General features: G+C 36.0%; 1 protein-coding gene across 1 annotated transcript in view; it reads left to right on the forward strand.

Moving 5' to 3' along the window:
* The window catches only part of LOC122810931 (lectin-like), a 160,955-nt gene extending 140,242 nt beyond the window's left edge, over positions 1–20,713 (forward strand). Inside the window, exon 5 of the mRNA XM_044082463.1 lies at positions 20,364–20,713. Within this exon, the coding sequence (XP_043938398.1) occupies positions 20,364–20,434 (71 nt within the window). The 3' untranslated portion in view covers positions 20,435–20,713. The remainder of the gene's footprint in view (positions 1–20,363) is intronic.
* Positions 20,714–21,223: the final 510 nt, after the last annotated feature.

Consider the following 21,223-nt stretch of genomic DNA (forward strand, 5'->3'; position numbering starts at 1 on the left):
GCATTAAAATAGAAATCAATCAATAAATAAATAAATAAATACAGCAATTAAGCTCAGGCTCAGAGTGTCCCATTCAGCTCCAGAAAATAAATCCATGATCGCCAGCACATGTTGCAGAACTCTAACAATGGGCTTGGCATCACAACAGTGGTGAGAAAGAAAAACAATTAGGTTTATAGGGTCATAGATTAGTACTAGACCAACTTCCCTTGTAGGCCATTTTAAAACAAGCAAATTACCCTATGTGAGGATCAAACTCTGTACCTTATGTCTTTAAGGTATACACCTTAATCATTAAGCCAACTTCCCACTCTCTTGTATTTCTCATAAAACAACTGATGTAGTGGCTGCTTGATGTATTTATGGGCATTAATTAGCCTGCCAATATATCTGCAGCCAATTGCAGGAGCTGCTAAACTCACTATCCCTATTGCCATCTTCTTTGCAGATAATGTTTTTTCTCTTTCACTAGTGCAGATTGCTCATCTTTATCTCCACATTCAAATTATATTATTGCCTTTAGAGTACATCCTTTGCCATAGCAGCAAACATTTGCAGTTGCATTGTTTTGTACTTGCCAAGAAAACAAGTAATTAAGACTTATGGGGTATTAATTTGCAACTGGGATGTGAGAAGACAATTTAACAACTAAGCCAGTAGACAGAATTCCAGTATGGGGTTTGGGGTTGGGAGGGAGGAATTTAAAGTACAGTGAATTTTTTTTTTGTAATGTTTCTGATTTGTGACTAACTGACTTGCATTTTATGCTACCTCCACTTACTAGTGTCTGATTTATGTTTTTTCTTTGTTTGTTTTTGTTGTGGACATAATAGGCTCCCCAGCCAGCACCAGGCCCTAGGCCTAGGTTGCCTTGTTCTGGATCCAGCTCTGACAGCAAGTGAAGCATGTCTGCTTATTTTGCATTGTGCATCAATGAGGACTCAGTCCTTTTCAAGTCTCTCTCTTAGTTTATTTATTTATGTATTCATTTATTAACTGTGTGTGTGTGTGTGTGTGTGTGTGTGTGTGTGTGTGTGTGTGTGTGTGTGTGTGTGTGTGTGTGTGTGTGTGTGTGTGTGTGTGTGTGTGTGTGTGTGTGTGTGTGTGTGTGTGTGTGTGTGTGTGTGTGTGTGTGTGTGTGTGTTAATATACTAATGAGCATTAGGTCATTTGTACAACCAAACATCTAGAGAGTAAGGCAGTCATACAACAAGACAGGAGTGTAGACAGCAGTATTTACTAAATAGTATGACATGGTGAATGACACAACAGCAAGTATCGGCATCCTGTAGATTAACAAAACAGAATCTATAAAAATTGAGGAGATATGTCATCTTTGGGTTGTTTTACTTCGAAGTATTTATACATATATTTCATTAATTACTCAAGTACTATCATGTGCCCAAAATCTTCTCTGCTGGGTTTTGATATACCAGAAGCTTTGTCCAAGCATTCATTATGTTCTTCTTAGTTGCATTTATCAGCATTTAGAAAGCACAAGTGTTCCACTGACTTTGTTTAGCTGTTCTTTGACTTTATTCACCTATCATAAATGCACAAATGCATACACCTACACAGACATGCATATGCACATTGTTCTCATAAAAAAATATTTTCTTCATTCCTTGGAGTGGGAGGCAGCAAATAAAGAGGCCATCCAGACTGAATGTAAGACCATTTCCTTTCTTATCTGACAGTGAGATTTCTTTGTTCCTCTTCACATTGCTGTTGGTACACTCACACACACACCACTTACCTCTAAATAAAAGGTGAGCGAGCTTCTTCGTTAATAAACTCCCCACATTCTCCTCGTAACTCAAATCTCCGAGCTTCTTCATTAAACCGTACACATCAAGCTTCTTGGAAATAAAATCCCCCTTCTTCATTACATGCACACACAGCGAGCTTCTTGTAAACAAAATCCCCACACTCCTCGCATAACACCTTTCTGGCTCTGGTAACTCCCGCTCGCAAAAGCATTTGAACCAGAGCCGGAAATATGTGCTACGTATGTGCACGGAGCATTCCGACAGGCTGGTGGTGCTGATGTCATCGTGCATGTGATGACATCAGCACATGAAGCGCGAAAGTTAAAAAAATAAAAAATAAAACTGTGAATAAATCAGAAATGAAGGAGTGCCACTCAGAAATCGTGGCAGCCCATTATTTGGACCCCAAAACTCGGTAAAAACCGAGGAATTTGGGACAGTTGAGAGGTCTGGACCAAGTATTTATACAAAGACACACACACACACACACACACACACACACACACACACACACACACACACAAAACACACAACTATCAATTATACAGCTTGTATGACTGCACACCTCAAATATCTGCTTAAGATCAAACGAGTAAATAAATTCATAAATAACAGGTCAGACATACATCCTGGCTCATTGCTTTCAGGGCCATTCAGAAGAATGCATTTCAGCTTCCCTCTGCCCTCTCAACTACGTAGCTCAAGAATCAGAAACTCAGACCAAAAAGTCAGCAACAGATTTTAAATATTTTGTTTATATAATTGCAAAGATACTAGAATAACAAGATTTGCATTAGCAAGCATTTATAAATCATACAAAGTCTGAAACTCACGTCTGTTATTATTTAATGACTTCAGTTGCCAAGAATTTGCCAAGAAGCCACAAATTTTACAACAGATGAAAATATCTCTCAACTTCTTTGCTCAGGTTTCTGGAGAAAGCCAAAAATATTGTTGGGAGGGCAAATTTTAAATACTATAAATCCACTGGTCTAAGTGTCACTTTTCAGAAGTGAGCCAGCAGCACTGTCTGAGTCACTTGGTCAAAGGCACACAGAAAGCAAATAAAGCCAGAAAGATTCAAACCATGTACCTTTGACTACAGGATACGATTAGTTAAAATCTCAAATCCTTAAGTGCTAGACAATTTTAGTTGATTTGAAATGTTAGCAGAATGATAGGTGTTGCATCCACATGCATTTTCTGAACCAGAACTCCAATGACCTCTATTATTGAATAACTGTAATCTTCAGCGATTTATCAGAAGACAGTTAAGTTAGTGAAGGTCTAGTAGCTAGGCACACTCAGTGTACTGAAATGAGCACATTTTGTCTGAGCATATCTAGATATATTATGGCTCAAAGAGCAAAGAAGGGTTAAAAAAAGTCTAAATTAGTGTTTGCTGTGTACAGTTATACAAAACATGATTACTTGATAGGTATGCTAAACCCTAAAAACATCTGTTTTATGGTTATAACTGTCAGCAATTACAAATAATGTATCCCTTTCCAAAGTACACAGGGGCAACAATTTACAGGTCAACTACATTTTTAAATGATATGTGTGCCGGGGGTTACAGCATGAGCTTTGAGTACAAAATATACATTTCTGATCACACCCCTGTCTAGCAGTTAGTACAAAGGATTAAGGCTATTAATAACCTGCTTCTTTTAGTTAAGTGTACAGGGTTTGATTCTTTCAACCTCCATTTGCCTACTGTGTGAACAGGTCACTTAACCAGAGTGCTCCTGGGACTTGGTTAAAAATAAGGAAAAATAAAAATGAGACGGCAAAAATATTATGTGAGGCAAAATTCATAATTTTCTGTACTGCAATTCTTCTTAAAAGATTCTCTGAAGGAAAAGTTAAAGCTCTGCAGGAAACTCTGTAATGCAGCTCGAAACTCTTTACTGTAAGCTTGTGGGTTTCAGTTTCTCTGTTGGAAGGTCAGGTTCTCTAAAGGTAAAATTCACTGCTTACTAGACTGAAGCTCTGTCGTGCAATTCATCTTAAGAAGCTCTGCAATGAATCTCAAAGCCCTGTACTGCAAGCTTGGGGGGGGGGGGTTGGGGTTCACACACACACACACACACACACACACACACACACACATAAGCTCCACTTTCTACTTTGAAAAGCTCTCTCTCTCTCTTTCCTACAGTTGACCACAGAATGGAGTGGTATATGTCAAATGCAGAGCAGCAGCAGTTGAGTGGTGAAATGTAGAGCAGCTGATCAGAATAAGATATTTTCTATATTTTTTTAACATTTTATTTCCAAGCTGGGTCACGTAGTCATCACTAGGCCTTGGGCAGCTGCTTAGGTCACCTTGTGCTGGATCTGGCAATTCTTTTCCTACTATGAATCATCAACTGCCATCCAAAATGGACTTGTGAGAATTTTAAATAAACCTAAAGTTTAAAAGCAAGAAACTTGAACATTTCAAGGGCATTGCTACAACTTTCATGATACAGACTAAAAAGTAATTCATCTTTTTTTTTTACATTTATTTATTTATTGATTTATAATGGTAACACAGAGCTTTCTAAAAGGATAAGTATTAAAAACAGCAAGGGGAACTCTGTCATTTGAGAATTTATCTATCATGATTTTGAAAAGCAGTAGTGGTAATTCTAATTTTCCACAAAATCACTGAAGACTCTGTTGGCCAGTTTTTGAGCCTTGACATAGATAACGGCTGTAAGTGGGATTCAGGAGACTTGTACTGTTGGAATAAGTTTGGTGCTTATTGTGTAAAAGTGGTATTCAGAAAAGACTTAACTTAGGAGCTCATATTATATGTGACTTCTACAATATAATGCTTGTGTATAGGAATAATTTAGACAAGGTTCTTAGCACACTGCATATAAATGACATATCGATATTATATTGGTAAAACAAGAAAAATTTAGAACTAGGTTTCTTAGTACAAAATTGATATATATTTTCTATATCATTTGCACTCCATACCTATTGACCATCAGAACCATACACAAGGAGGTGCATAGTAGGATGATCCCAGTAGATGCACACACTTTACAAAATATCACTTGGAATGTTGTAAAAATAATTACTGCAAAAGACCACATATATTCTGATGATATTCAGTTATGGTGGCCTGTTAGCAGTAGGTCGAAAAGGTATACTACCTCACTCCTTGTAATATTTTTCACTCTCACAGAAGAAATAACTGTATTTAGTTGTCAGATAGAATGTTTACAGTAAGCTTGTCTGTAGTATATAACCTTAGTCATAAAAAAGATGGCTATAAGTGAGAAAAAAAATGGAATAATGTGTTGATGGAGATTGCACTGGCACAGGCAAACCTGACTAAACATATGGATACATTAGCCTAAGCAAGAGGTACATTCTGAAAAGAAAATGCTACTCTGGACTAACCCTTTATACTGTAGATTTGGGAACAGCTATCTAAGACTGATACTAAGCTAGATGGCTACATCAAGGTGTCTGAAGACTGAGAAAAAAGAGTTTGATGCTATGCTTGAGCTACAGGAAGCATCAACAAAAACTGTAACTCATGTGCAGGACATAAACACAATGTCAGAAGAGTATAAATCTCATAGAGCTGACCTGAAAGACTAAATGTGAAGGAGGAGTTTAAGGTTGGTGGGTATCACAGACTAAGCGGAGACTGAAGAAGATGCATTGGGCTTTACTAGGAAGTTGTTGTTTGCATGCATGAGTATATAGGCAGATGATTTACTGTTGGAGGGGGTGCATTGCATATTTCTCCATGCCTGCCTTCCTCAGTGGAGACCATAATAATTAATGATTAGATTCATAACATAGGCCATGAAACAGTAAGTTTTCTTGATATTATGGGCCCCAGGAAAGGGGTTGTTTTAATAGGATAGTCAAGACTACTGTTAACAAGACTGCAGTGTGGAAACCAGACAAAGCAGGAACAAATTTATCCAAAATAATGAGACTATGTCAGTCCAACAAGCTTTGTTTCAGCATTTTTTAAGATATTTTTTCCAACTAGGGTCAAGACCATCACAATAAAGTGCACACTGTTTCCGTATGACATTTTTCATTCTTTCCAAATAGTGGCAGTGAGTTTTATTCATCCTTTGGGAATACTATATTGTGGTGTTTCATCTGGTAATAAATTCCCTGAAGAAAAAAAAAAAAGTTGAAATAAGTGGGCAGCTAAAGTGGGTAAATGGCTCCAGATTATACTCAAAATAACCCAATAATTATTGCTGATAAGTATATGTTCCTAGATTAAAATAAATGTGCTGAGTTCATTCAAAAAAAAAAAAAACTACAAGCCCATTTCTGACCCATCACTCCACCCATCTAGTTCTGGCCAAACAGATACCATAGAGCTGACTCAGAATATTTCACCCAAAATAGAGACATGCACAAATTGTGTTTAAATTATTTCAGTATTTTATTTTTTTTTTTTTTTACAATTTTCTTTCTTTTTTTTTGTCAAAATTCTGTTTATTTATAATTTCTTCTTAATACATAAATAACAAAAAAAATCAATAAAGACCATTGTCAACAATCAGATAGAAACACATGAATGAGAATTGTATAACACAAGCAAAATAATGCAAAAATAACACAAAACTATACACAATTGTGCTAAATGTCGAATCAAGTAAACAAAGCTAATAAATAATAATTATTTGCATTCGGTTAGAGAATAACCATGAACATTTTAATGGCTCAGTATTGAATAATTATAGACATAATGATAAGAAAATATTAAACTAAGTATGAATAGCTCATAAGCCCATCTCAAGGAATAAGAAAATGAAGCATTGCTTTTTACTGCAGAATGTAGTCAAGCAATATATTCTAGTAATCAAGGAATTGAGGAGGAAATTGTTGGTTATACATTAAATACTTATGGGCCAATAAATATTTGATAGCCATTTGTTTAAAACCTTCCATGTAAGTAAGGATTTGTCTTTCCAGTTCCATGTGATATAATATTTAATATGGGTAAATAAGGTGATTAAGATTCATGTTCATAGTCTTGATAAACCTACAAGGGGTAGGGGTAAAATGATGAATTTCCAGGAGAGGGTGGACTTCTCATAGCCTATTTTTTGTAGTTTGACAAATAATGAGCACCAAAGTTTGTAGGGACATTTACAGCTCCAGAAATGTGAAATAAATTAGCCTTCTGGTTATCACAATATGTACAGAAAGGGGAAGTTGAAGGGTGAAATTTATTTAATAGTAAACACTTTAACTGTCTCAAAGTTCACTGAAACTTACAAAAAATACAAACCTTGTGGAAATGAAGGAAAGCAGCAGGTACTTGTTTCACAGCAAAAAGTAATCAATATAACTCCAGGAGTATTCAGCAAAATATTGATTTAATTCCAGCAGTGAAATATTCACAATCTTTAAGCAAAAATTGTTTAAAAACAGTAGTGAAATATCGACATAACAGCAAAACAAAAAAGGTATTTTAGTACTTTTGTTCGTCCACTATTAAATTACAAAGTCGTTCGACTCTGCAATGTAATAGTGAATGAATGAAAGTGCTTAAATACCTTTATTGTTTTGCTGTTCGATTTCTGCTGGAAGATTGTGAATATTTCACTGCTGGAATTAAATCAATATTTTGCTGAATCTTGCTGGAGTTATATCAATTACTTTTTGCTGTGAAAGAAGTATCTGCTGCTTTCCTTCATTTCCACAAGGTTTGTGTTTTTTATAAATTTATTTAATAGTGTTGGGGAGAGATATGCATTATTTAAAATCATGAGTTGCGTATAGTTACATTTTTTAAATGGAATAGATTTAGATGTTAACTGGATAGATCAGGTTATATGATTACATGAAACTGTAGGATATAGATTGGACCAGTAACTGGAAATAAGCATGTCATTTTGGTAACAAATGGAAATTATAACTTTGTATGAATTCTTCATTCCTTCCCCTTTAATTGTATGTTAAAGAGAAGGAACAGCACAAATATTTTTGGCATTTGAGCACTTTTAAATCTGCATAGAGAAAAATAATTGATAAATTCTGAAACGAAAAAAGGAAGATTGCAAATTAAACTTGCGCCTTTTTGACAACATGGGCCTGGAGCTTCAGCTCGATTAACATCTGGCTTAATCTGCTCTCATCTGGCTGAGTGTGTGTATATGTAAGCACAATTATATAATCAAGGGACATATGTATTCAAAAATGTGCACTCCAATCAGTGAACTCATTGGGAAAAGGTCCAGAAGATAAATACAAACCAAGCACACATGGCAGAAAATTAAATAAAATCACAAGCAGTAGTCTATTAAAATATGAAAAACAGAAAATGAGGTGCTCCCAGTATATTCAAATTCTGAATACTACTATTAAAACAGTGAAAAAAGAACAGACCTGCGTCTGCAAATATTTACTGCATTCCCCGCAGTTACAGAGCATCAGATTATGTTTTATTGCTTTGCTTTGTTTTGCTTTGCTTTCCAGTGGTTAAAAACAATAACTGTATTTAACCAGTAAAATGCTAAACAATAACAAATATGATGTCTTCATAAGAAGCTAGATTATGATATGATATGGTATGTCTGCTGTTTTCTCTGAAGATAGTAGAAATAGGACAGATGCAGTTTCTGATCTATAGATTGTACAGAAAAAGAAGCATAAAATGAGCTGCCATTCAGTGCACCACTAATTGTACTCTAGAATATACTGATTATGTATTGTCAGCTGTAAGACTGTGTTTCAGAATCAGCATCGGTCAGTATTGCAGATAAGATACTCTCTGCACTACAGCTGTTTTACAAAATGGAGTGCAGTGCTGTATCTTATCATTTGTGTAAGCATTGTCTCAGAGTTTCTCCTGTGTGTCTTCCATGAATGAAACTCATTTTTACATTGAATACTACATTACTGGCTACTGAACTTACTAAGTACCAGACTTACAGAGTAGCAAATATTGTAAGTACCAGACGTACAGAATACAAAACTTAGGGAGCACTACATTTCTAAATATAGGACCTACACTGTGAGTACCAGCTTTCTGAATCCTACCTTTATGTTAACTTATGTGGGTGTATAATGAAACATTCAGTCTCACTAAATAAAACTAAAAACACTGTAACTGTAAAATATAGACTACAGAAGAATGCAAGTAGTTATGCTATTGTTGTTCTAGCTGGGTATGTAAGAAATTTCTTAGTTCTATAAAGCATATCTAGTTTTCAGTGAGTTTTTACAATATAGTTTTGTATGTGAAGACCAAGTGTAGATTATCATCTTTTGTGACACTTAGTAATTTAGTATGAGAAATGCCTTCAATATCACTACTGTTTTGATAAGAAACTTTGATTTTTTTCCCATGTGTATGAGATTTGGGAAAAAATCAAATTTGCTTTAATTTGGGATTCAGCATAAGTTGATTGTCAGGGAGATAGCTTTCCACTGAGTTAAAGGCATCTATGGTGATAGTCTATAACTGGGGTAGGCAGACAGAGGAGTATATCAGAGTGGAATCATCAGCATATTTTATAACTGATACTTGTTGAAAAGATGTGTAAAGATTGTTTATGAAAATGTTAAAAAAGAGTGGACCGAGGATGGAGTGTTGTGGGACACCAGCATTTACAAGAAAATAAAGAGAAGTCACTGAGAGACATTTTACTAATATCCATATGACAATTAGCAAGAATACCATTTAACTGTTGTGACAGAGAGGCCCAGGGTAGACATCTTTGAAAGGAGTTTTTTTTTTTTTTTTGAGGGGGTGACTGCATTCAAAGATTTGGATAAGTCTAAAAAGAGAGAGGAGATAGATTTTCCATTGTCTCAGGTCTTTTTCATGGTGTCTACAAAGGATACTGGGACAGGCATTGTACTATGAGCTGATCAAAAAACATACTGTGGAGGTTGTAAGCAGTTTTTCTTGGGGAAGATCATGGATAAGGTGTTTATGTCTAAATGTTTCAATATTTTAGAGAAGGATTCAGAATTGCAATGGATCAGTGATTTCATTGGAGTTCCCATGCTTATGAAGGGGAATTAAATGGAATTTTTTCCAGAGAAAGGGAATGTAGGATTCCTACATGGATCTACTGATAAGAATTGACACAGGGAAAGCAATGGAGTTATTAGCTAATTTAAAGAGTTCTGGAGGGGTGTTATCTGCAGAGGGTGAGCATGGCTTAGGTTTGTATAGCAGATATCTAATATATGAGGCAGAAATTGGCTTGATTGTGAAGAGTGAGCTGTTTTATGAGAAAGGAAGGATTTATTCTAAGGAGACTTGAAATGAGTTTGAGGTAAGTTTAGCTACAGAGTCTATGAAGTAGGAGATGTGTTTAGTAGCAATTTCTAAGGGAAAGAGTTTAAGACATGGCTTAAGGGCCACTGTTAGTATCAAAGTGCAAGATTTTTTTATGAAGAGCCAGAATGTTCTAGGATTATGGCTTTCATTGTTTAGAGGATCAGGATAGTATTGTATCTTATTTATGGAGAGCTAGAATGTTCTAGGATTATGTCTTTCATTGTTTTGAGGATCAGAGTAGTAGTGTTATTGGAGAAATACAGAGAAGGTCAGAAGGAGTTGCATTGTGTCTTTGTAGACTCGGAGAAAGCATATGACAGGGTGCCTAAAGAAGAGTTGTGGTATTGTATGAGGAAGTCAGGAGTGGCAGAGAAGTATGTAAGAGTGGTACAGGATATGTACAAGGGTAGTGTGACAGTGGTGAGGACTGCAGTGGGAGTGACAGATCCATTTAAGGTGGAGGTGGGATTACATCAAGGATCAGCTCTGAGTCCTTTCTTATTTGCAGTGGTGATGGACAGGTTGACAGATGAGATCAGACAGGAGGCCCCGTGGACTATGATGTTTGCAGATGACATTGTGATCTGTAGTGAGAGTAGGAATCAGGTTGAGGAGACTCTGGAGAGATGGAGCTATGCTCTAGAGAGCAGAGGACTGAAGGTCAGCAGGGCTAAGACAGAATATATGTGTGTAAATGAGAGGGAGGGTAGAGGAATGGTGAGGATGCAGGGAGTAGAGTTGGTAAAGGTGGACGAGTTTAAGTACTTGGGATCAACAGTTCAGAGTAATGGTGAATGTGTAAGAGAGGTGAAGAAGAGAGTACAGGCAGGGTGGAATGGGTGGAGAAGAGTGTCAGGAGTGATTTGTGACAGACGGGTACCAATACGAGTGAAAGGGAAGGTCTACAAGACAGCAGTGAGACCAGCTATGTTATATGAGTTGGAGACAGTGGCATTGACAAAAAAGCAGGAGTCAGAGCTGGATGTGGCAGAGTTAAAGATGTTAAGATTTGCACTCGGTGTGACTAGGATGGATAGGATTAGGAATCAGTATATTAGAGGGTCAGCTCATGTTGGACAGTTTGGAGAGGCCATGACTAGTTATAGAATGTATAAAAATGAAAATATTTCCTGTTTCTGGTTAGACAAACTCTGTATTAGCACGTTTTTGTCTCCTTGCTGCAAGATTAAAGTGCCTTAACCTGAACCTACCATGTTTTGATAATTTTTAAAGTATATTTTTCCTTTGACAGAAATAAATGCACTCTGTGAAAAAGAAATGTTGCTTCTTTTTGCAGTTGTTATCTAAATGATGAAAAAGCTAAGAAAACTATTATTAACTTTTTAACAAGGAAGTCAGTATATGACAGATCATACACTAGAAGACTTTTGTTATGACTTGCTATTGCACAGACAGGGTTATTAATGCATCTTGAAGCTTCTGTGGTAAAAGACCATACAGATTCCATGTCATGGTCCTGTCTTTCTTTGAACATATGACTGCAACAGTAAAAAAAATAATAATAATCTTATCACTAAGGTATAAAGGTATATGGCTAGTCAGCTAATCATAACAGATGCTTTTATTTTTATTCAAGAGCTGTAATAAATTTAATTAACCTCAAGAATAAAGTTCAAAAGATCATTTCAGTGTATCATGATTAAGAATTAAATTAAATGTGTGAAGAATGACTGCCTGATTATAATGCCTATAATACATGCTGCAGATATATAGTTCTTAATATTTCTTTACTGAGTTTTAGACAGAAAAACAGAAAAAAATGTGTCAACACAGAAGTTATTATAATGCATAACTGACAAAAAAATCATTGCATAATTTATTAGCTCTGCTTTTATAATATCAAGATTCTAAAATCTAATTTCCTTTCTGTACATTGACCTAATTTTCTGTATTTTACATACCATTGTTGGCCAGTTCTGTTTGTGTGTAACAATGTTGCATACTGAATAATATTGCACAGAGCTCTTTCTCATTTCATAATAAATGTGTAGCATAGCTCAGTGAGAAATTACCTTTTAATTCTTTTTTGAACCTCTGAATATGTTTTTACTTTTTAGTATTGCATGGGGAATGTCTTCTCTGACAGCTAAACCACATATATCAAACGGAATCCAAATATATAGCCCAATTTATTTCTTCATGACAGTTCTGCTAGAAACCTGCAATCTCTATTTCATGAATGGATATCAGTTTGCAGTACATTTAGATATTCATTTCCCTGTGAAATATTTCCCAGCAGACCTAAAATTATGAATAGCTATTTTATTTTCTCTCAGTTTGTCTCCATGTTTAACTATACTTCTTTTCCAATGATGCAAAGTCATTTCTCAATGCTAAATACCTCCAAAGTGCAACTTTTTAAAGACAGATTATGTACACTCACAACATTTTTCTAAGAAAAAATGATTGATTTAACATATTTGCAGTATTTATACAGAAAGAAAGAAGTTCAACATCTCATACTGTTATACGATGTTAGGAATACATTGAATCATAAAAGCAGTGTTCCACAATTAACATATTGAGAGTCTTGTTGTTTCAATAGCAACATTTCAAGACTATTCCAACTATGGCTTATTCTGATCACTTATTTGTCAGTTTTACAAAGTATTGTTATTAAATTTAGACATTCTTTGACTGTAGGAACTGAATTAAAGTTCCATTTTTTGTAATAACTACTTGCAGGAGATCCCAAAACACTTTTAGCTGTTTGACTTTTACAGATAAAGGAAGTAGAACATTCATTAGTATTATTAAGCTAGATAAAGAACAATTATCAGACAATAACCCATTAAAACCTTACTTATCTCTTCCCAATATACATTTAATTTATCACAATCAATAAACATCTGCATCCAATCAGCCTTTACATCTTTACTTCATCTCCAAAAAATTGAAGAAGTCACTTAACAAAACTTAGAGATTTTGTATGGAGTAAAAAAAAAAATCCATGTATATATTTCCAGATAAAAAACTTTCCATTATAAACTTGAAGAAGTTTGACTGATTTAAGTAACACAATTTTATTCTTACCATCTATTGAGTCACTCAATCCACTACTATCTAAAAGTTCCAGAATATTGCACCAAAATAATTATTATTTATAATTAACTCATATAACACGGACAAGCTTCCTTTGTAGTTCAATTAACCTTCAATGATAACATTCATATATTCACATAATGGGGGAATATTGTTCTGTTCTTCTTCAATAATATTATCTACAAATTAATGTAATTTCTTACTGATGGTTAATATTAACTGGTTAACAGATTCATCCAACTTATAATCTTTCATTAAATATTCTGGCAACTTAGCCTTTCCTTGTTTAAAGCAATCAGACCTTAATACTAATCCATTCCTGTTTAGTAAATTCATTTTAAAATTGTTCTGAGTTTACTTAAATCTAGAGGTTTGTGTAGTGGGAAAGCATAAACATTTACATTTTGATATTAATGGAGTTTTAAAACATATTGCTTAACTGTTTTAAGAATTGTTTTCATATATGCAGAGTCTAAAGATTGAAATTAATTTCCCTCTAAGGTAAATTTTACTAACCAGATGAAAAGATTGTTACATATTTCTAATTTTCATATTTGATACACCTATATGAATTTAGTAAAATCTGCTCCTTAATGGTTTTCCACTGACTTGTGTAGGTTGAGTCTATGCAGAGTATAACACAGCTAACATATGCAGAAACAGAATAAGATTCTACACCTGGGAAGCTAATACCACCATACTCCCATAATCGTATATGGTTTCTATAATCAATTCTCAGCCTTTTAGGATTTCATAAGAATGAAGTTAACATTTGTTTTCCTTTTTCTTTAAGAAGTTTTTGTCAAGTATTAAAGTTGGCATTAGTTAGGGGACAATTTGTGAGAGCTGCCCATATGGTGAACCTTTTTGATACATTTTTATATGAATGTGAGGTAGTAAGAGGAATGTTTATTTAACGAGGATACCCAATTAATCTGATTAATAAAGTTGGTTGAAGTAATAAAGAGGGAAAAGGTCCCCCCCCCCTGCTAAATGGACCCCAGCCCAACCAGGAGATGATATCGCATGCCATGGGTGACCCGTTACAGAATAGGGTGTCCATCAATAGTGTATTGGGCATTGATATTTATCATTTTGAGTGTGCCTTCATCACCACCTTTAGTAATAACAGTAAAGAAATTATTAATATTTTATTTAAGAATTGGGTTATTCTCATAAATGATAAAGATATGAGAGAATGTGTAGGTATTAAACCTAATATTGTTTTTTGGAAGGGGATCAACCTAAAAGAACTTTTGGAATCCAATATAAGTGGACGACAGCAAGGAATGATGAAGAAATATAATGCACACTATTTATATATATATATATGGATTCACTTCATAACATTGAAATATCAAAATACTGAAACTCAAAACACTGAAACCAAAATACTGAAAGCTCAAAATACTGAATACTCAAAATACTGAAACTCAAAATACTGCAAACACATATTATGCGTAAACTCAGCTTAAACAACATAAATCATAACAATTTCTACCAAATATATGCAGGGGGCAAGCCCCCCTGCACCCCCATATGGGGGGCTGCGCCCCCCACACCCCCTGCTAATTAAATATATCAACTCCAAGATTGCACATAGTGTAGTTAAGTGCAATCTTGGAGTAGATATATATAATTAGCAGGGGGTATGGGGGGTGCAGGGGGGCTTGCCCCCCTGCATATATTTGGTAGAAATTGCTATGATTTATGTTGTTTAAGCTGAGTTTATGCATAATATGTGTTTTCAGTGTTTTGAGTTTCAGTATTTTGAGTATTCAGTAGTTTGAGCTTAGAGTATTTTGGTCTTCAGTATTATGAAGTTTTGTCATTTTCAGTATTATGAAGTTTCAGTGTTATGAAGTGAATCCATATATATATATATATATATATATATATATATATATATATATATATATATATATAGATGCAAACTATGGAAATAGGAAAACACACACACACACTGAATAACTAGGCCCAACACGAGGCCGCTACAATTATGCTAAACAATGAAGCACCAAGAGAATAGGTCTAAAGAGCAATGACAGGAGCTTAATATATAACTAATCTATCTATAAATGGTAAAGAAGTATTGAAAAAAAAAAACTTGCGAAAAGCGATTTTTATATCAAAAAGGCTTGAGCGAACTGGAACCACTGAGATCAGTGCCCAGGCAAACTAGATCTGGGGTAATTTCTGCAGTGCATCATGAAATAAGAGGCTTGGTCTCGAGCTACTGGTAAACCTTGAGTTTTGCTAACGGACGTGTTGGAGCCAGTGGATCGGCTTCGAACCCATCAGTGAAAAATGAACAGCGAGATTGAACAACTTCACATGAATTATTTCCCCTAGGAATCCCTTCATTCATTTTGCTTAAGTATGAGCAATCACTAAAATGACACAAAATAGATTATTTTGCCCAACTATCGCTTCAGCAGTCTGTTGGGAGGGTGGTCTAATGGTTAAGGTGTTTGTCTTACAAACCCAAGGTGCAGGGTTTGAGTCTCACAAGGGATAATTGGCTAGGCTTAAAATGGCTCGCAAGGGCAGTTAGCTTAGTACTATCCTATGAACCTATGAACTAGCACTTACCTGACACATAAATGAATTATTTCTCCGCAACCCTTTCAGTAATGTGTCCAGGTATGCACAAGCACCAACTGATCTCCCCACTCATCTCTGTATTCTCCTGGAAAACTGCTGCTTACTGGTGTAAGCTCAGGGCTATTTATAGGTTCATAGGTTCATAGGTTTATACTAGGCTATCTGGCCAGATTTTTGTGGCTTACGCCACCCCTTATATGAAAAAATACTGTGCCCATTAGTTTGTTGTGCCTCTGTCCAGCAGTGACACAGAGATGATTCCCGGGGTAAACCTACGATCTCCCATCCACAGGTCAAGATTTCTCTTGAACAGAGCCAGCGAGGTGCTCTGCCTCACATGGACCGGGATTTTATTCCACAGCATAGGAAGTCTCTGAGTGATAAATCTATCCCTCCAGCACATCCTATTTATATCCGTGCTAAGGTTTAAGTCGCTTGCTCTAGTGGTTTTGGTGGATTTGGATTTTTTGAGGTGGAGCATGTCCATTAATTCCGGGTTGGACATGGCCTTGTATGTCAGGCACATGTCACCTCTGAGCAGACGGTATGCGACTGAATAGAGCTGGAGTTTCTTCAATCTGGCAGCATATGACAGATTTTGGAGTCCCATTATCCTTTTGGTGAGGAACTTTTGGGGTCTCTCCAATTGCTGCAGATGTCGGGTGAGATACATCCCGAATGGGGCATTGTACTTTCGATCATTGGTCTGATAAGTGAAGAGTACAGGGAACAATGACCTCACTAGATCTGGATGTGAATCCCTTCATGATCAGGTGGGCAATGTAGAAGGTCTTTCTAACCACTTTAGCAACGTGAGTGTCAAAAGAAAGGCCACTGTCAACCTGGGTCCCCAGGTCCCTGATAACCTCTTCTGTGCTTAGTGGATTGCCACCTATATGGTAGCTTGGGGTTACCTTGTTTTTCCCGAAGGGTATGACTATACATTTTTTGGCGTTTAACTTCAGGCCATGGCTCTGGCACCAGCTATCTGTTTCCGTGGGTCCCTTCTGAAGGATATCCGTGTCCGATGCTCTTTCCACTATGGCACCCAGTTTGCAGTCATCTGCAAACTTTGTCAGCCAAAGTCCTCCCATGTTGGCCTGTACTTCTGAGAAGTAGATGCCGTACAATAGGGGGCCAAGGACCGAGCCCTGTGGGACACCACTTGTGACCGGCTTGGAGTCTGACATAGCGCCAGCAACTCTAACCCTGTGGGTTCTGTCCTTAAGCCAGTTTGCAACCCATCTTGTGACATATGGGTTTACATTTAAGCTGGTAAGTTTTTCTACAATACCCGAGTGGGGTATTGTGTCGAAAGCCTTTGCAAGGTCTTGCATACATGCTTAGTATGCAAATAAGCTCATTATAGATTGATGTCTATGAATCGTACTCATAAGCATACATCTAAGATCCCTTATCAGCATATTAGCTGTCCCCCATCACTTATACATTAAGCATGTTATGTTTTTTGCAATAGGGGGGGCATGTTTACAACAACTCTTGCATCTCTGTATTCATGCTAAAAGTCCAGGATTTCCATATCCATGTAGCTCCATTCCTTGTGAATCACCACTATGAAAATGTGAAGCCCGCACTATGAATACCACCCTCAGATTTCATATCCTTCAGCAAATGCAACACAAATGTTGTTATTTAGCAACTTTATAATTTTATGAGAAATATTTAAAATGTGTCCATATTTTGAGGCATTTGGTCCCCCCATTATTTTAGGCTTTGTCCAAATTTCTTGCACTAAGAGGGTGGGAGGTAAGACCAGATACAAGACATAGAACCAGTCCAAGAAACATAAATATAAACAAACACAAACATCCACAAACACACACACACACACACACACACACACACACACACACACACACACACACATGCATGCAAATTTAGAAATTTGGAGGATCAGTAGACCAGCCTATAAACATTGTATTTAACATGTGGGAATAAACAGAGCACCTGGTCAAATGTGCATGGACACAGGGAGGACATATAGACACTGTATACTTTCTTTCCATGCCATCCTATACAGGGAAAATCTGAATCTAAGATTATCTACACGAATGAAGAGAAGCTGAACATATGAATTTTCATAGTAAACAGAATATTTATATAAAAGAGCTAGATGCTATATTATAGGATAAGAAAGATTGGTTAATACTGAGTTAACAAAACAGAGTTTGGAAAATATATTATGCAATAAGTAATATTTTTGGATGTATAAAACTGGGGTTAACTGATATACGTAATAAAATGAAATGTTAACTTATTAGCAACTTGAATGAATCATAAGTTCCTCTTTACTTTATTTTATGATACTTTATTTATTTTTTTATTTAGCTGCTGACTGTTTATTCTAAGTACAAGAATAATGGGCAACAAGCTCTTCTTATGTGTGATGTAAAAAGCAGTGTCTGTGTTCCTGTAATTGGCTGCCACACTGACCAGAATTATTTTTTATTGTGTTCCATTTTCCTGAGTCGTAGGGCAGACTTCAGTTCCTATGTGCCTAAATGGATTAAGTGGATCATCAGTGAATTAGCAAATTAATAAATAAATGATGACTGATATATGGCTAGCAATGGGGTACAGCTATTAGTTTTGCTACATGTCAGTGCAGTGCTTGGTTCCCAGGTTCATTTCCTAGCCAGTGTGCCATCTGTGTGGAGTATGCATGTATGTATGTATATATATAGATATATATATAGATATATATATATATATATATATATATATATATATATATATATATATATATATATATATATATATATTCTCTTTTTGTTTGCTTGTCTTTGTTGAGGTTTCCAGTTTTCTCTTATAATACAAAGATATGCCTATTTCAAACTACATTTGGGCATCATTACAATGGGAGCATGTTAATCCTGTGCTGAACTGGTATCCTTTCAAGGATTAATTCTTTGCCCTATGTCAGAGACCAAATGATACTCTATATTCATAAAATGTAAATATTTTGTTATCTCCCTGTTACACTCTCAAGAAGCTTAACTGTAATTTCCCTAAATGTTGAAAAATAAATAGCAGGTTTAAGGGAGAACAACAAACTGTGAAAATCGCTGTACTGCCATTAATCTGTAATTTACAAGAAGGCTCCAACCCCCTGCGCATGCACACACACACACACACACACACACACACACACACACACACACACACACACACACACACACACACACACGCACACACTTTTATATACTAACACTGTGACTTCTGTATGTCAAGAATAGCAGTTCGAGATACAGCAATATCAGGCTTAATGTATGATTAAGGCCATTTTCATGGCCTTAGTCTCATTGATTCAAGACTTATATTAACACGTTTCAAAATTCCAAATGATTTTACCTGTTTTGCCATTAGCATTCCTATACAAGAAATCCTGCCAGGGACAAAAATGATTTGGTTGTTGCAAGTGCTTACATGTGAAGAATTTAATTTTTTGTATTTTTGCACATTTATATCCGTGGTCTTTTTTCATGTTCTTTTGGGTCTTTACATTTTACAAAACTATTAAATGTGGTTTGTTCTTTTCATTTATTGCAATATTCACAGAAATACAGTGAGCCTGATAACCCCTATAAAACATATTACAGCATCTTCCGCAGTTTGTGGTCAGTTATTGAAATATTAAGGTGTATCACTGGCCAGAGGAAGAAGGCAGTTCTGTAGTTCTTAATGCTGTGTATGAGTATGGTAGTAACAGTTAGTGAGTTACTGTCTGGAGGGTTAGCTACAGATCAGGAAGATATTGAAGGAACCTTTTCTGTACTGTATGCTAAAAAACAAGCACTTAGTTTCTGTATTTTATGTAGTATAATAGTTGTTCCAAACTGGTAGCATTACTACTCGTGCTTGGTTATTCCCTTATTTAGTTGAACATGCTCATTTTGTGCATTAGTGCTAGAAGCAGAAAGGTTCTTGGCAAGGAGGATTACAGTTTTCTTTTCCAGGTATCACATACTAGAGAATGGGGCATAGGTTGCAGTTATGAAATGAGTGTACTGACACTGTTTGTGTGTACTGTGGGGACAAAAACGAACCACAAGTGGCAGGTAAAAAATAGTTATGGAGGGAAGTCACTAAGCAGTACAACTTCATATAGCAGAAATAGACACCTCCAAATGACATTCTTATGGAGGAAGAAACACACACAAAGGGGAAAATGGAGATTATTTTTCCCCATTGTGTAAACCACATTTGCAGTTAAAAGATTATTCTCTTTTTTTCCACTCATAGATTAAGCAGATCCACACACCTCCACCACCAAAAAAAAAGAAGGAAAAAAAAAGGTCACAAATATGGTTGTATCTTGCCTGATCATCACTCAGCCAGTGACAGGACACTTTTAAGTAAGTGCTACAACATGCTGCTGAATAATTGCATTTAATGTTGATTTTTCACTGACAGAGTTGAGATTTAAGGTGGCTGAGTGATAACATTTCAAGTCTCTGCAGTCAAACCATGAGAACTTCTTACACAGGTATATAACAAACAGAAACATAATGCAGTGTCTGGCATAAAAGCTGCTACTGTGTATTTTTCCAATAGGTAATGCCATGGAATTTAAGGATTCTGATTCAAAGTGATTTATATGTTAATCTCATTTTATTGTATTCCTCTTCCAGAAGCTGGCCAATGGAATGATGCAGACTGTGCAAAACTGTTCCCATACATCTGCTCATACAAGCTGTTGTAAAAAGACTCCACTGCAGCTTCATATTCCTTCTGATTCCTGGGAAAGAATGCAGTTTTTAATGCCTTCACTTCATAAATGGAGTCGCTGGTTCCCTCACAGTTATCCTTTCAGCATTTTGTATTTTAATGGAATAAATGCATAAATTTCCAGTGTCTGTATATTTTTTCTAACTAAACTTGATAAATTCAGTGAAAATGTATCTAAATGTTATTCAAGCCATAAAGAAATGCAACAGAAACCATGGTACTAGTGAAAGATTAAATGTTCCTATCTGTAATAAAGGAGGAAGTCATGTTAAGATAAAAAGTTTGTCTTCTTATACAAAACTAAGAAATCTAGCATGAAACAGCTCACATACATTAGACAATACAAGGCTAACAAGAATCTATGCTTTCCACAGAGAGATATATTTACCACGGTGAAGTTACTGACAGCAGTATATAGTGTGAGTAAGCAAAGTTGTTCTTCTTTCGGCTTTTCCCGGTTAGGGGTCGCCACAGTGGAACTCCGGTCCGCTAATGATTGGCAGTAGATTTTTAAGGTGCCGTGGTGCCATCCCAACACCAAACCTTCAATGAAGACACGCCCATTCACGCATGTCTTTCGAACGCCACTCGACCGCGGGGAGGACAAGCAGACTCCACACAGAATGCGCTCCAGCCGAGAATCAAACGGAAGAACCTCTTGCTGTGAGGTGACAACTCTACCTCTGCACGACCGCGGCTTAGTGTGATTAAGCAAAGTACTATTTGAAAAATAGGTGGTGAGGATAGTAACACTTATACAGAC

Source organism: Protopterus annectens, chromosome 9.part0 (assembly GCF_019279795.1).
Source record: "Protopterus annectens isolate FY-2018-M chromosome 9.part0, PAN1.0, whole genome shotgun sequence".
Lineage (NCBI taxonomy): Eukaryota > Metazoa > Chordata > Ceratodontiformes > Protopteridae > Protopterus > Protopterus annectens.